At 36.0% G+C, this 15,207-nt stretch overlaps 1 protein-coding gene across 2 annotated transcripts; it reads right to left on the bottom strand.

Moving 5' to 3' along the window:
* Positions 1–896: 896 nt before the first annotated feature.
* On the bottom strand, positions 897–14,025 carry LOC112000837 (protein-tyrosine-phosphatase PTP1). Of its 2 annotated transcripts, none has more exons than XM_024033006.2 (9): positions 13,607–14,025; positions 11,968–12,064; positions 11,776–11,858; positions 11,532–11,672; positions 10,445–10,579; positions 2,611–2,759; positions 2,374–2,515; positions 1,623–1,708; positions 897–1,436 (listed from the first exon to the last, which is right to left on the bottom strand). In XM_024033006.2, the coding sequence occupies exons 1-9, from the start codon at positions 13,790–13,792 to the stop codon at positions 1,433–1,435; spliced, it is 1,023 nt and encodes a 340-aa protein (XP_023888774.1). In that variant the 5' UTR covers positions 13,793–14,025; the 3' UTR covers positions 897–1,432. The 2 variants fall into 2 exon arrangements, with proteins under 2 accessions (XP_023888774.1, XP_023888775.1); XM_024033007.2 differs by having other exon boundaries at positions 897–1,432.
* Positions 14,026–15,207: the final 1,182 nt, after the last annotated feature.

The following is a 15,207-nucleotide window of genomic DNA, read 5'->3' as shown; positions in this document are numbered from 1 at the left end:
ATCTTTTCAATGTTGTGTCAATTTAGTCCTTAACATTATTTTTAGGATGAAAATTAATGACTCGTCTAATGGCCAAAATAAAAAAATTAGACTTCATTGATACGACAATACACAAAAATTTTATTTTGGCCATTTGTTATGTCATTAATTTTCATCCTAAAAATAATGGTAAGGATTAAATTGACATAACACTGAAAGGATAGAGACCAAATTGACACAATTGAAAGGTTGAGGACCAAATTGAAATCTGGTGTATAGAATAGGGACCAAATATGTAATTTACCCTAACAATAATAATAATAAAAACAACGCATTTACTATGCTATGACATAGAGCTAGTGGCAATCTAGAATGGTGCTTTAAATTGAAGGTCCAACTCAACTATAGATTAGGATGAATTGATGAGTAGACCAAATAGCACCACCCTCTCTGATCAATAAATGAAGAATTAGTACTAAATACCAAATGGGCACAGGTAAATATCACCACCCTAACTCTTAAATTCTCCTTTATTAATTTTTAGCTTTAAGCACAAATCCTTTGCAATTCAAAACACAAAATACCACTGCACACTTTTGGTGTGATGGTCATTCCACAAATATAAGTAATTGTAGAGTGTAGAAGGAACAAGGGCCAGGGTTCAAGTCTCTAAAAGGAAACTTTACATACATATACACATATATTAGGTTAGAGTAGAATTTCTATTTTGCATCAAAAAAAAAAAATACAAAATAATTATGTATAGAAAATTGCTCAAGTATAATAGAAATGAGAAGAATAACTCAACTTTCCGTGTTGATAGTATCAACTAAGCTACTGTAATCCACATTCACAAAGCTCCTTATTGGATAGTGGAGTTTTTTTAGAGCACTCTGGAAGAGGAAGACTATCCCTCGTAATGAAAGATGATAAATTAAAGTCAACAAAAACATATAATCTTGTCTTAGTAATAATGACCACTGTCTAATAGAGAACCTTATAAAGTATAGACCATTTCAGTTCTAGTACTAATGGGCATTTCAACATACAAGTTGTCCATTACTGTAAATCTAACATACAGGATGAACTTCTTGTTCTTAACAGAAAACAGTCAGGTCAAATGTATAAGCTCAATGAGAATCACGAAGCCTGCACTGTCTACAAGTTAGTTCATTTTTCTAACAATCAGGAGAGAACTGTTATAACAGTAAATAGAGGCCATTTGAATTATTCAGTTCCTTGGTGGGATTTGAGGAGAATAAAACTAATGGTTCAGCAATGCTTGTAAGATCCACCATAATGACGAGGCATCAGACCAGCTGCTGGAGGACGCAAACGTACTGGGAGAAGCATACAATTGCATATTTTTTCAACTTTGGAGAAATATGCATCAAGCAGATTCCTCTGAGTCTTATTCAGCATTTGGTACTATTGATGAGGAACAATCATTAATCTAGCTGCCCAAAGAATTAGATGAAAGGCATCTGGATTAAAAAATGATCTTTAAAGTATCATATAGAAAAAGTTATATACTGAATTAGAGTCAAAGGTGTAAAATTTATCATTCTATTATAAGGATTGTAGGCCATTTAAGTGAACAATCTATGCAAAGGCTCAAAAATTTAAGAGATGAATGGACATACCATTTTGAGCTCCTTTCTGTGTTGAAATCTGAGATTAGGTCTTCTAGTTCATCAATGATTGCTTTATAGCAGAAAAGATATTGATCCTAATAAACAGAGAGTTAATAGAGTGAATTAGGAGTAGCGCAGAGTCAGAATGTCTTAAAGGAGAGGATTTGAGGAGAGAGAAGAGGGGGGGGGGGGAGGTTTTGGAATGAGAACAAGATGATATTCAAAACTCTTAATCCGCACATAACTTAAAGCCTTTTCTTCCTTATGTGATAAAGAGGATGGTCGGCAGAAAATTGGAAAAATAAAAGAGCATTTAGATGGGAGGGAGTGGGGAGCAAGAATGAAACTCAAAACACTTCTGCTCCTGTACAGTGTGTGACTTTGTTAACCAGAGAATTAAAACCGACCGAACCATTGTTGGACTGATCTGATCTGGGCACTTGAATGGTGAGAACTGCTTTTACTTGCTTTAAATTCCGCAGTTAGGGGTTGGTTAAACAAAGAAACCTTGTCCTTTTTGTGCTAAAGAGAACTTGCCACATGTTCATCAGAAAAAAAATTAGGCTGAAATTTCTGCTGGCCCTTCAACCTTGCACAACTCCATAGTCCAATATTTGGGAAAAACCACAAATTCTTGAGGTTGAGCCATCAAGTGAGAAATCAGTTTTGGGGGCCAGCAGAAAAGTCTAACAAAGGATTACATAATATAAGATTACAATGCAAATTAGTAACAAATTATTAGAAAAATTAGTAACTATACCGGTGTTTGGACCATTCCAATTCTCTGAGACCTGAACATGGTTATGGTATTAACAAGATTTAAAGCAGACATGTCTCCAGCTAGGATTCTCTGAATTGTGTTATGAATTGCACAATATGTTCCTGTTCTCCCAATACCTGCACTGTAAGCGAGAGAGTCTCAGACAAGTGTACAAATGATTTACATAGCATCATCATGGCGTATTTAGATGCATAAACATGAGCTGATGAGCTGAACCTGCAGTGCACCACAACTGGGCCAAGATTGGGTGGTACATGGTATATTCTTTTCAAAATTTCACGCACAGCAGTTGTGTCCTTTGGAACCCCATGATCAGGCCATTCAGGATACTGAATATGTAGAACAGACATGTGTTCCTCCTCTGACTGCAATATAAATGACAACAAATATGAGGAAAGTGTGATTCGACACATTTCCATAGCAAAAGGTGGGACATAAATTACAATTTAAACAATAAGCCTACCAAATAATCAAACAATGGATGCATGTTCAATAGTAAATTTATTTGGTAATTGTTATTAATTGAGGCTAAAGACATATAGACCGTAGAGCATACTATAAGGGGCTCCCAATGTATCTTGTCGTGTTTTTTATGCAAGCTTTTATTTAAGGAAAAAAAAAATTAATAGTATAGCTAACACCTCAAAGGGAAAACACCACATATATGAGACGACAAGGACCTAAAAGTGCCTTTAGAGCAATGGACATTTCCTAAGCACAAAGCTTATTTAAAAAAAATAATAGAAGGAAGAGGAGGGAGACACCATGGCTCTGTTACATACAGATCCTAGATTACATGGATCTTAAGATCATGTTTTTACATCTAAAAGAAGAAAGGGGGCGCGCGCCCGCCTGCGCGTGGGGGGTGGGGGGTGTGCGCAAAAAAGGAACATAAGGGCTAGTCTTTCCATATGCACTCCAGAAGGCAAGGAGGGGAGGACCACTTTCCAGCTGTTAAAATAAGACAATCCAATCATTCAAACCACCAGTCTTTCAAAGAGTTGGAAACCATTCCTCTCCCCCTTCTCTTTTTCCCTCTTTTTGTTTTTGGAAAAAGAGAGAGGATGGTCCACCAGTCTTTCAAAGAGTTGGAAACCATTCCTCTCCCCCTTCTCTTTTTCCCTCTTTTTGTTTTTGGAAAAAGAGAGAGGATGGAGGGGGGGGGGGGTGGTTAGAGAGAGATAGAGAGACAAAGAAAGAGAGAGAGCTTTAGAAGGAGCAGTTCTAAACAAAATTTGCTTAACATAGAACAACAGAAGGAGATTGTACCATCAAGCTTAGGCATTAGGTTGACCTATTTGCAGCTGCTCACAAAGATTGAAATACACTTCATGAAAAGACCCAATTGATTCTTCCCCCATGCCATTGAGTACTCCAACCAAAACCAGACTGATTATTGCCTAACAAATAAAATATTTTCAAACCTAAAACTTCCAATTCTTTAAAGCTTCAATGGCAATAAGACAGACACTGGACGCATGACCTCTCCTGATGAACTATTCAACTCCTATTTCATCTTTTGAGATGCAACATCATACTTAATTATTTTTTTCTAGCTCATACTCACCTCCTCTGGTAGCGACCCTTTCCCTCTCTCATCCTCCCCAAATCTGTTTCTACAAATTTTCAATCTAACCTTTTAAAGAAAATCTTACCCAATATCAAAAATACCCCCATCTTTTTGTCTCTGTGAACAGACACCCAATATCAAACCTAGTTGTGTACTAAAACCTTGACACCCGTCAATAAGAATCCTGGTTTAATATTCTCTAATTTGTGCTTTCACACTGCAAATGCAGAAGACAATTTTACACGAATATGTTCTTTCCTAGATTACATTTATATAAAAAAAAGGACCCTCTTCCCAACTTTTAGAGTCTAGACTTTCCTTAAACCAATTCTATCATAAGATTGCAGTCAACATCCACACGAGGCTAAAGATACTTAAAAGTAAAACAATGTAAGATTGCCAGCTGGATATTAAGTCAGCAGCCAAATTTCAGTATGATTTGTACAACGACGTACCAACTTAATTACATATGTTAAGATAACTTGACTCAAACTAAATAATCTGTATTGCATCTAACTTGCAGATTTACCCAAGGTTCCTACTTCTAAGCCTGAATATTCATTAGCAATGAAAACATAATGTAAGATCTATCTACCCTCAAGAAATGCAATTTTATTATGTGAAAATCGCCACAAGGGCCTTGAATGTACAAGCCAAGAAATATTATCATTTTACATACTCCTCACCAACCAAATTGGCCTACATTTCTTTTTCTTTTTTTTGATAAGTAATAAAAATATATTAAAATAAGAGAGGTGTTACTTGAGTATACAGGAAGTAAACATCAAGGACAAAAACAAATCAAGTGCATAAAGTACAAAAGTCCATGAAACCATGAACTAAAGAAAAAGAACGAAATCCAAACACTGTAACCAAATCCAGAAGAGTCTTAAGGAAAAAGAGTTTAATATTAGAAGCTGATCTCTCTAAATCCTCAAAATGTTGGTTATTCCTCTCCCTCCAAATGCACCACATCAAACAATGGGGCACAACCATCCAAATAGCAGAGTTCCGATGCCTCCCAAACTTTCCTTGCCAATAAGCCAACAGCTCCACCACTATTTTCGGCATAACCCAATGAATGCCAAACAGAGTAAACACCATTGACCATATATCAAAAGCAATAGAGCAATGGATGAGGAAGTGGTCAATTGATTCCCCATTTCTTTTACACATACAACACCAATCCAAAATCAAAATCTTCCGATTCCTAAGATTATCAATAGTCAAAATATTCCCCAAAGTTGCAGTCCGCACAAAAAAAACAACTCTAGAGGGGACCTTAGACTTCCAAATAGTCTTCCAAGGGAAAGACTGGTTGAAACTTTTTGTCAGCACCTGGTAATAAGAACGAACAACAAAACCTTTTCCCTTAGCAGCTTTCCAACACATCTTATCGTCCCCAACTCCTTTCAAAGAAGCTCCATAAATTCTAGACAGTAAACTGTAGAAGGATTCCAAATCCCAATCTTCGCTGTATCTTCTAAAAGTAAGATCCCAAAAAAGAACACCATTTGGGAACTTCATCAACTTAGCCACCGAGGCCTCCTTATTTCGACTTAAAGAAAAAAGTCTTGGATAGAGCACACACAAAGAAGTGTCCCCACACCAAATATCCTGCCAAAATCTAACAGTAAACCCGGCCCCAACCTCAAATTGGAAGTGACAAACAAAAGAAGGCCAACCACAACTAATAGACTTCCACAAACTAACACCATGAGGGCCAGTAAACTTTCCAAACAAGGCTTTATTAAAACTTCTTAGACTTCTAATAGCTAAACCTCCAGAACCAAGAGGAGTGCAAACCGTGGCCCATTTCACTAGGTGAGTTTTTTTAACATCGCCCATACCACTCCAGAGAAAATTCCATTAAAGTTGCTCAATACGGTTTGCAACCGCCACTGGGATAGGAAAAAGAGAGAGAAAATAAGTTGGAAGATTGGACAAAGTACTCTTAATAAGAGTAACTTTACTTCCTTTTAAGAGATACAGTCGTTTCCAACCTGCTAACCTCCTCTCCACCTTCTCAATAATTGGATTTCAAATAGATCTATCTCTGACATTAGCACCCAAAGGAAGACCTAGACACTTCATTGGAAGGGAGCCTTGCTTGCACCCTAGCACATCCACCATATCTACTATATTTGGAACCACACCCATAGGGACCAATTCAGACTTATCCATATTAATTTTCAGCCCAGAAACTATTTCAAACCAAAACAGCACCAGCTGGAAAAACAGAATCTGACCAAGATCAACATCACATAAGACCAGGGTATCATCAGCGAAGAGAAGATGTGTCACTTGCAAAGAGTTACCTGTAGGACCCACCCTAAAACTAGACATGAACCCATCCCTCACTGCGTTATCCAACATTTTACTAAAAACATTCATAACAATGACAAACAATAAAGGGGACAATGGATCACCTTGTCTTAAACCTCTAGAGCTTTCAAAGAAACCACATGAAGATCCATTAATGAGAATGGAGAATTTAACAGTGGAGATGCAAAAGAAAACCCATCTTCTCCATTTTTCATGAAAACCACAACGATCCAACATATAAATTAGAAAGTTCCAATTCACATGATCATAAGCCTTCTCTACATCTAACTTACACAACAACCTAGGAACTCCTGATTTCAGCCTACTATCCAAGCATTCATTGGCAATAAAAACAAAATCTAAAATTTGTCTTCCTTTGACAAAAGTGTTTTGAGATTCGTGAACAATATCCCCAAGCACCATTTTCAACTTGTTAGCTAAAACTTTAGCAATAATTTTGTACACCCCTCCAATTAGACTAATAGGTCGAACATCCCTTACCTCCATTGCATCAGATTTTTTAGGAATTAAAGAGATGAAAGTAGCATTCAAGCTTTTCTCAAATTGAGCATTATCAAAAAAATACTGAAAAACCTCCAACAGATCAGTTTTGATAATGGCCCAACAAGTCTGAAAAAACGCCATAGGGAATCCATCAGGATCGGGAGCTTTATCACCATCAAAATCCATAACCACTCCAAAAATCTCAGCTTCCTCAAAAGGTCTTTCCAACCAGCCAGCCTTATCCTCAGAAATCTCCGAAAAATTCAGCACATCCGGATGAGGGCAAATGAGCTTATCTTCCGAGTAAAGACTTTTATAGAACCGAGCAATACCCTCTTCAATAACTTCCTGATTTGATGTTAACACTCCATCAATATTTAAATTGCCAATACTGTTACTCCTATTAGAATTAGCCATCTGGTGAAAGAATTTTGTATTGTTGTCCCCTCCCTTAACCATAGCACCCTCGATTTTTGCCTCCAACTAATCTCCTCCAACAAAGCAATCCTCTCAATCTCCAAGCGAATTCTCTCTCTATCGCGCTTCTCATCATCAGAAAGAGACACCCTCTCCTCCTTAGAATCCAGGGCATTCAGATCATTCCATAGTTTAATTCTCTTAACGGTGACATTGCCAAACTTGGATTCATTCCACTTTTTTAAATCTCCCTTTAAAGCTTTCAATTTCATGGCAAGCCTATAACTTGGAGTTCCAAAACAATGATACGAGTCCCACCAATTTTTCACCTTCTCCACAAAATCATCCACTTGGAGCCACATATTCTCAAAACGAAAAGACCTATGACCCTTACGAATATCCCCGCCCTCCAAAGAAATGGGGAAGTGGTCTGATTGAACTCTATCCAACCTATTTTGATGAATATTTGGATAGTGTTCCACCCATTTTGAAGAAAAGAGGAAGCGATCTATCCTGGAACCAGCCCGAGAGTTTGACCAAGTGAAACTACCACCCTCCAAAGGGATATCCATTAACCCATTAAGAGAGACGAAATCAGAAAAATTATACATACTCTGAGTGAAGTTCTCTGCCCCTAAACATTCGGAAGGAAATCGAATTGCATTGAAATCGCCACCCACACACCATGGCAAATTCCACCAACTATAAAGACCTGCTAACTCCTCCCACATCAGCCTCTTCTCCCTATCAACATTAGGACCATACGCACCAGAGAATGTCCATTCAAAATTATCTCCCACATTCCTAAATCTACAAGACACCGAAAAATCACCCACAGCTTCTTCCAACTTTTCCACCATCCTCCTATCCCACATGACCAAAATCCCACCTGATGCGCCTATTGAGCTCAAGTATACCCAATCAACATGCTGACAACCCCAAATACTTTTAATAAATCCCCTAGAGATAAGCTCCATCTTAGTCTCCTGCAAGCAAATGACATCAGCTCTCCAAATTCTAATAAGGTTCCTAATTTGGAGTCTTTTATCCTTCTCATTCAGCCCCCTCACATTCCAAGAGATTATCTTTAAATTCATTGGGACACAATCAAAGCCCTTTCCCTATTGGAACCTCTTGCTTTACTAGAAGCAGAATCATAATTAATAGAGCTCACCAAGCTCCTCAACTCCCTTAAACCCTTACCTCCACCCTTTGTAATATTCATTGCCTCCATTTTAAGGGATTAAAAGGATAATAAAGCATAAGAACTTATTTCAAATTCACCCCAATTAATATTTTCTGCACCACACTTGTTGCATCAGCCCCAAAACCGTAACAGCTAGAGGCAAGAGGCAATCACCAATTGGCCAAGCCACCAACTGCTATCCTAGTGCCTTCACCAATTTTTCCTTCAAAAAGCAATCTTTCACTCTTTCAAATGGATAACAATATAATAAAATTTAAAACCTTTGAAAAGTGGTCTAAATCCCACACACTCATACTATCACTTTTAAATACACAATTTTCACTCTCATCTCCATACCCAACACAAAAAGCTTCACATAAATCGTTTACCTTCTCAAATGGTTTGCTATTAAATGCATAGTAGGTATGAGATGTAAAGGTTTTTGTCTCAACCGTGAACCTTCAAGCAAGGGGTCTACATTTTTATTTCCAACTAATATATTCCATTTTCACCAACTGTAAAAAGATCTCTTAGTCTCCAAACTTCACTCTCTTTCCAAAGTTTACAAGTTAGCATGTTCTCTTTAGCAACAAAGCTCCAAGTCACTTCTACAATGAAGCTAATTTCACTTCAAACTGCCAGAAACCTCTATCCTCTCCTCTATATTCTTTAAACATTATTTTCTTGTAGAAACAAAACTCAATCACTAACTTCAAACATAAAAATAGCTTCAGCAATCCCCAGTTGTTTCAGAAATCCTTATTCTATAAATGACATACTCTCATAGTAAAATAAACTCTCCCTCGTTATAAAGTTGCGACGATCAAGCATAACTAAACTATCAGTATACTTGTTTCTAATTTTTTTTTTTTTGATAAGTCACACATGCACCCAATGGGCCTTGAATCCATTGACCTAATCCTCCACCTAACAATTTTAAGGGGAGGAGGTGCCAGGGCTCAAGCTCATTGGCCTTGTTTCTAAATAAGCACCATGCATTACATTTGAAACAATGTCCCTCCATAAGGCTGACATAAGAAATCCTTTGGGAGAGATTAACTACAGTAACTAAAAAGAGTATACCAATGCACTAGGGTCCCACTTCTAGGGGTTCTAGGAGAGGTAATTGGTAAGCAGCCTTATCCCAATTTTTAGAAAGGTTGATTTTCAAACTCGAACTTGGACATATCACTGGGATGGAGGGTACTTACCATTGCAGCAAGGTACAACCTTGGATTAAGTACAGTAACTATTGGTTAACATAAATATTTTTTAAATCTTTACAAAATAAGCTCAAAACCTACCTTAAGAAAGAGTATGCTAACTAAAATTCACCCTTGGTCCACCAAAATGGTCTAAGTTCTACATTTCTTTTTTTGGTTTTCCAGCTCCATCCACACTGATGACCTATCTTGATTGCACACTCTTAAATTAAATGCCACACTAATAAACTAGTCGTAATCGATTGTAATCTTATCATTGACAATCTCTTTGTTCATGACACTTATGCAGGAAGCTCTTGATCTCCAAATTCAAGAGCCTTATGTCTAGCATAATCTATGATAACTCACATTAGTCATCACAGGGAATAGATTGCTCTATCTAACCATACAAAAAAGAAACTTATGAGAGAAGCAAGCATTAAATTTTGGAAGCCTGTGGATTTATGTCTTATGCAGTGTGTGTGCAGAGGGAGGGAAACTCCCATAGTTTTGGAGTAGAAGCATTTGTTCCTTCATTCTCCTTATGGTTGGATGCACACTAGAGTTTGTGGAGATTTGGATCTTAGGAATTAGTCTTTTTTCTATTTACAGGTTGTTTTATCCTGTACATATTCCCTTTACTAGGGTAGCACTCCATTTATATACATACATGTGCATGTGTGCGTGCGTGTGTGTATGTGTGTAATGCTTGCATTCTCATTATTGCAAAATAATCTCTGGCCATGCTGATAGCTCACCACATTGTTCCCCCTATATGGCATGCCTAAACAATCCTAAAAGCATCAATTGCATTATGCCAGCATTCGTTTAAAAAACTCATCTAACCTCTTTATATTTCACCTCCAAATGGCGCAACACTATTGAAGTGTCAGTAGTTTTTATCCATTTAGTGACAATATGTATATTACCAAATTCCCTGGGACCATCTTCAGCTTGGAAATAATCTCCACATTTTACCATCTGCATATAAAATTCAAACTCAGAAAAGCATCTGAAAAATAAGAAAGAAATAAGATATGTAAAATTATATTTAGCCACCTCAAAGTTAATAACAGCAATATATTCATTGGAAAACTTACAAAGGATTCTTCTGGTGTTAATTAACCAAAAGATGCTTGCTTGCCTTTACTTGTGCAGTTAATAGGTTCAGAGAAAGTTATGTATCATAAGTCAGAAAATGGTACCTTTTGAATGCGCATAGTTCAAATGGGGATGTAGATGCTAAAGATTGGAAGAGAAGCCTGAGGTAATGTGATGGGATAGGGGATTGACAAATCCTCCACATAAAGTAGAAAACATTCAAGTTAGTGTTCAGAGATGAAGGTAACATCAATGGGGTCTGGTTGATACAGCTGAGTAAGGGTTTGATGAGATCAATAGCCTTAGAGAAGGAAGGGGCAAGGTGACTAGCTCAAGTGGTGTAGAGTTTTCTATGATATTTTTATGAATATTTCTACTTGAAAAATAAGTTTCTAGAGCCTTAAATTGGCCTCCCACGTGTACTAAAATCAATAAAAAATATATCAGTACAATTTTGTTCTGTGAGGCTCATTAATGAATTTAAGAGTTTGCATTTAGCAAGAACAAGATCTAACTCTTTCACCCTTCCCATTTTCTTTGTAAATATACCCATCAACTAACACAAATGATGTTACTAATCCTTCATATGATATTTGATATTTCACAACAAAATTTATTTAGTTGCAACAGACATGCCTTGGATGAGAAAATAAGATCTAAATATAAAAGATCTTCATTTGAAACAGTAATTTACAAATCCAATTAAAACTCTGAAACCTTTTTGATGGAATATTTATCCAGATATCAAGGACCCCAGTCCCACAAAAAAAAAAAAAAAAAAAAAAAAACTGGAAATTACAAAAATTAACTTAAACTCTACACAGTGAAGTACCTTGTAATTGTCGACTAACCTAGTCAACATCACAACCACAGGGCAACGGTACTGCATTACCATCTCCCAGAAATCCTCATAAGTTTGTGGCAATGGACCTTGTGTGGCAATAAACTGAGAAATGTTTTCGGAGGAAGAGGTCTACAATTAAGAGACATATTGAAGGGTCAAACCAAGAACATCCAAACTCCATATAAACTCCTAACAGGCATTACCAACTAAACATTATTATATTAGTTTCTACCGTGATGAGGCTTGCATTGATGTAGCCCCTTGCTGCCGGTCTGTAATCCTTACATGAGTTAAGAACAACCCTATTCTTGTCAACTGAAATCAACAAAAATACAGTAATCTGGTCAATCTTATATTTGCCCTTCAAACCTAGTATGTGAATATAAAGATATGAGCAACATTATTTGAAAACAACGACATATACATGGTATAACATCCGAATAACGATTTTTGCTCAAATTGACACTGTCAAGAGCCACGGCACAGCTTCTCCTCATCTCAGATGGTGTTATTCTGTTGGCCTGGAATCACATATAACAAAACTTAGTACTGTAATTGAAAGAAACATGATTAAAACAAAGAACTATTTGGATTACATGGTGTGTGCAAACTAATCCTAACTATTTACAATGTGAAATTCAACAAAACCAGGAAATCAAAATCCCATATAGCACAGCTTAGTACTGTAATTAAAAGAAATATTATTAAAACAAAGAACTATTTGGATTACCTTGTGTGTACAAACTAATCCTAACTAATTACAATATGAAATTCAACAAATCTAGGAAATTTAAAAAGGATAGAAAAGCAATGTTGCCTAACGCATTAATCCAATCATACAAAGATTGTAAAAAGAATTGTTTGAAAACATGAATAAGATTTTCAACAAATCTAAAGTCCTACTATTCCTTTCTCACTACATAGTCCACAAAATGCATAAAGGAGCAGGCTTTAAAACTTTTAAGCCCCTATAATAATGGAACCTTCCTTGCCAACTACTGTCACCTTTGGCATATCCCAAGATACTTTAAATAAAGCAAACACAAGATACCACAGATCTCTAGCCACAGAACAATTAAGCAAAAGATGCTCCACCTTATCTTCACTATTCTTGCACATGCAACACGAGTCCAAAATCACCATGAGTTGCTCTCACAAATTATCAACAGTCAAGATCTTACACAAAGTTGTTGCCCATTTGAAGAAAGATACCTTATGAGGCACCCTAGTCCTAGCTCCCCACATGCTTCGCCAAGGAAAAAAAAACACCCTTTGAACCCCTCAAGATGTCATACTAGAATTTAAATTCCAATTTTCCACCCTTGGTTAAACTCCAAGATATCCAATCCTCACCTTGAATAAAAGAGAAATTAGAGTACCAAAAAAAAGGGAAAAAAAAAAAAAAAAAAATCCTCTACCAACTCCAGTTCCCAGTCTTGTACCCATCTCATGAACCCAGGATTCCAATGCCTAGCTCCACTACCAACCCCTTCTACTAAGCAGTCTTGTTTGATGCTAAAGCAGTAACAAAAATGGGGAAAGGATCCCCTCCCATTCAAATCCACCAATTTCCTCCAATTTAAGTCCAGATAAAAGACATGTGACGTTTTAAAAATTTCTAAAACACGAATGTATTTAAAAAAAAAAAAAAAAAAAAAAACACAAAATCAAATAAATGTCTCATATTTGGCTAAGAATTGGAGGGAATTCTTAATACTCCTACCATAAAAATCATATTCTTCTCTATATATAAGAGCTAACAAACTCTCACAATAAATTGTCTCCCATCACAACATGAGATGTAAACTACCATCTACTAAACATCAGAACAAACAGAATCAAAATTCAAGCCGAGTACGTGATTTAATTCTATTTCAACCAATAGAAAAAAAAAAAAAAAAAAAAAAAAAAAAAAAAAAAAAGAACTATTTTATTTTAAGGTTTGATAAAATTTCAATAATCCAACAAGAAACACATTACAATTGTTATTATTATCATTTGGGTTTTCCGAAAATGCAAGTGGAACATTACTTTTATAGGAAAATGAAAGTATTGCGGTGAACCTGCAAGTGAGCGAATTCCTGGTTGATGGTGTGAGGGATGTGGAGCTTTTCGCGAAAGAAGCTGAGAGCTTCGGAGCAATGCTTGAACTGATCGGATGTAAGAGAAAGTCTCGGTGGAAAATCCGGCGAGAATTCGGAAGAAGAAGAGGAGGAGGAGGAGTCAGCAGCGGCGGCGGCGGCGGCCATGGCTGATCTTCTCCGCTGGTTCTGGTGGCCGCGCCTTGAAATGCGGTTCCCCAGTTCACTGTTTTCTTCTTAATTTGTAGTAATTGTATATTGTTGTTGTTGTTGTAATGACTCTCCTCTCTCTCTCTCTCTCCGGTTTGAATACGCGATTCGGTTTGGGATTGGAGGGTTCCGAATTGATGCCCCAACGGATTTGATTGGGTAGGCTGGTTTGCCACTTTTTTTGGTTTGGGTTGGGTTAAGTTGGCAAGATCTTGAGTGCTTTCATACACTGTTAAATAAAATAGTCACAAATTTTCCCATAATTTGCAACGTGGGAATTCCTGAGCGGTGAAAATAAAAGAGTTGGTCTATGATTTGACACTAAACTTACGCTAAACAAAAAGTCACTATTTTAGGATTTTTTTTTTTTTTTTTTTTTTTGAAACCTCACCATTTTAGGATTAAAAATTGTGTACAAGCGGGTATCCATTGGAAAGAAGGTGATCGGAATATACTGGGACATTTTTGTTGTATTCTTATCTTTCTCATTTTTATTTAAAAAAAACGCTAATTATAATTGCACATAAATTATATTATACACTCAAGTTGAAATTGTGTTTTGAAAACACAATTTCAATTATAATTGTGAAACAATGAAATTGTGTTTTCACAATTTTAACTTAAATCATGTTTTGTGTGTATCACAATGTGTATAACTATCATCACTTCTTTTTGTTACTTTCCAATAAACCTATATATATATTGTTATTTTCATAATTCTTTTATAATATATTAATCAGTTTTTTTTTTTTGGTGGGCAAATTTTAACAATTAGTCCTCTCCTTCAAATAAGATCTTTGATTCTAAATTTGGTTATTGGATGTCGGAAGTCTTCGGAGCAATGGGGTGAGGGATGTAAATTTCACTTTTACATTTGTTGTCACTACTAGTCCTTTTTAGTAAAAACATTTTAGCATAATGGAAGAACTAACAATGATAGCAAATGAGAACTTATAGGATTAAAATGATAAAAACAAAACTTAGGGAACTAGAATGACAATTGACCATACTTAACAGGTGTAATTTGTACTTTTACAAAAAAAAGAAGCTTAGTTTGGCTTGTACTGGGACAATGGTTTCAGAGGCAAATACTTTTACCACAGATTTTTTTTTATTGATTTTTACCACGGATTTATTCCTATTCTTCTCTTGAAAATCATGATTTAGGGGGAACATTTTAGTCTTATCTTAGTTCATTCAATCAATGACAAGCTTAAGAATATGTAAAATAGACCTAAGGAAAATATTTTAGCTTTAAAATAAAAAACATCTTTCTAAGAAAAGTTATTCATATTAATATATATTTTTCATTCCTAAACTTTAAAAATATTTTGTTAATAGTTTAGACTTTAGAGAATTTAAGAAAAATTTTC

Source organism: Quercus suber, unplaced genomic scaffold (assembly GCF_002906115.3).
Source record: "Quercus suber isolate HL8 unplaced genomic scaffold, Cork oak 2.0 scaffold_4, whole genome shotgun sequence".
In the NCBI taxonomy this organism is placed as follows: domain Eukaryota; kingdom Viridiplantae; phylum Streptophyta; class Magnoliopsida; order Fagales; family Fagaceae; genus Quercus; species Quercus suber.
Note: the sequence above shows the minus strand (reverse complement) of the source record. Positions and strands in the feature narration are given on the sequence as shown.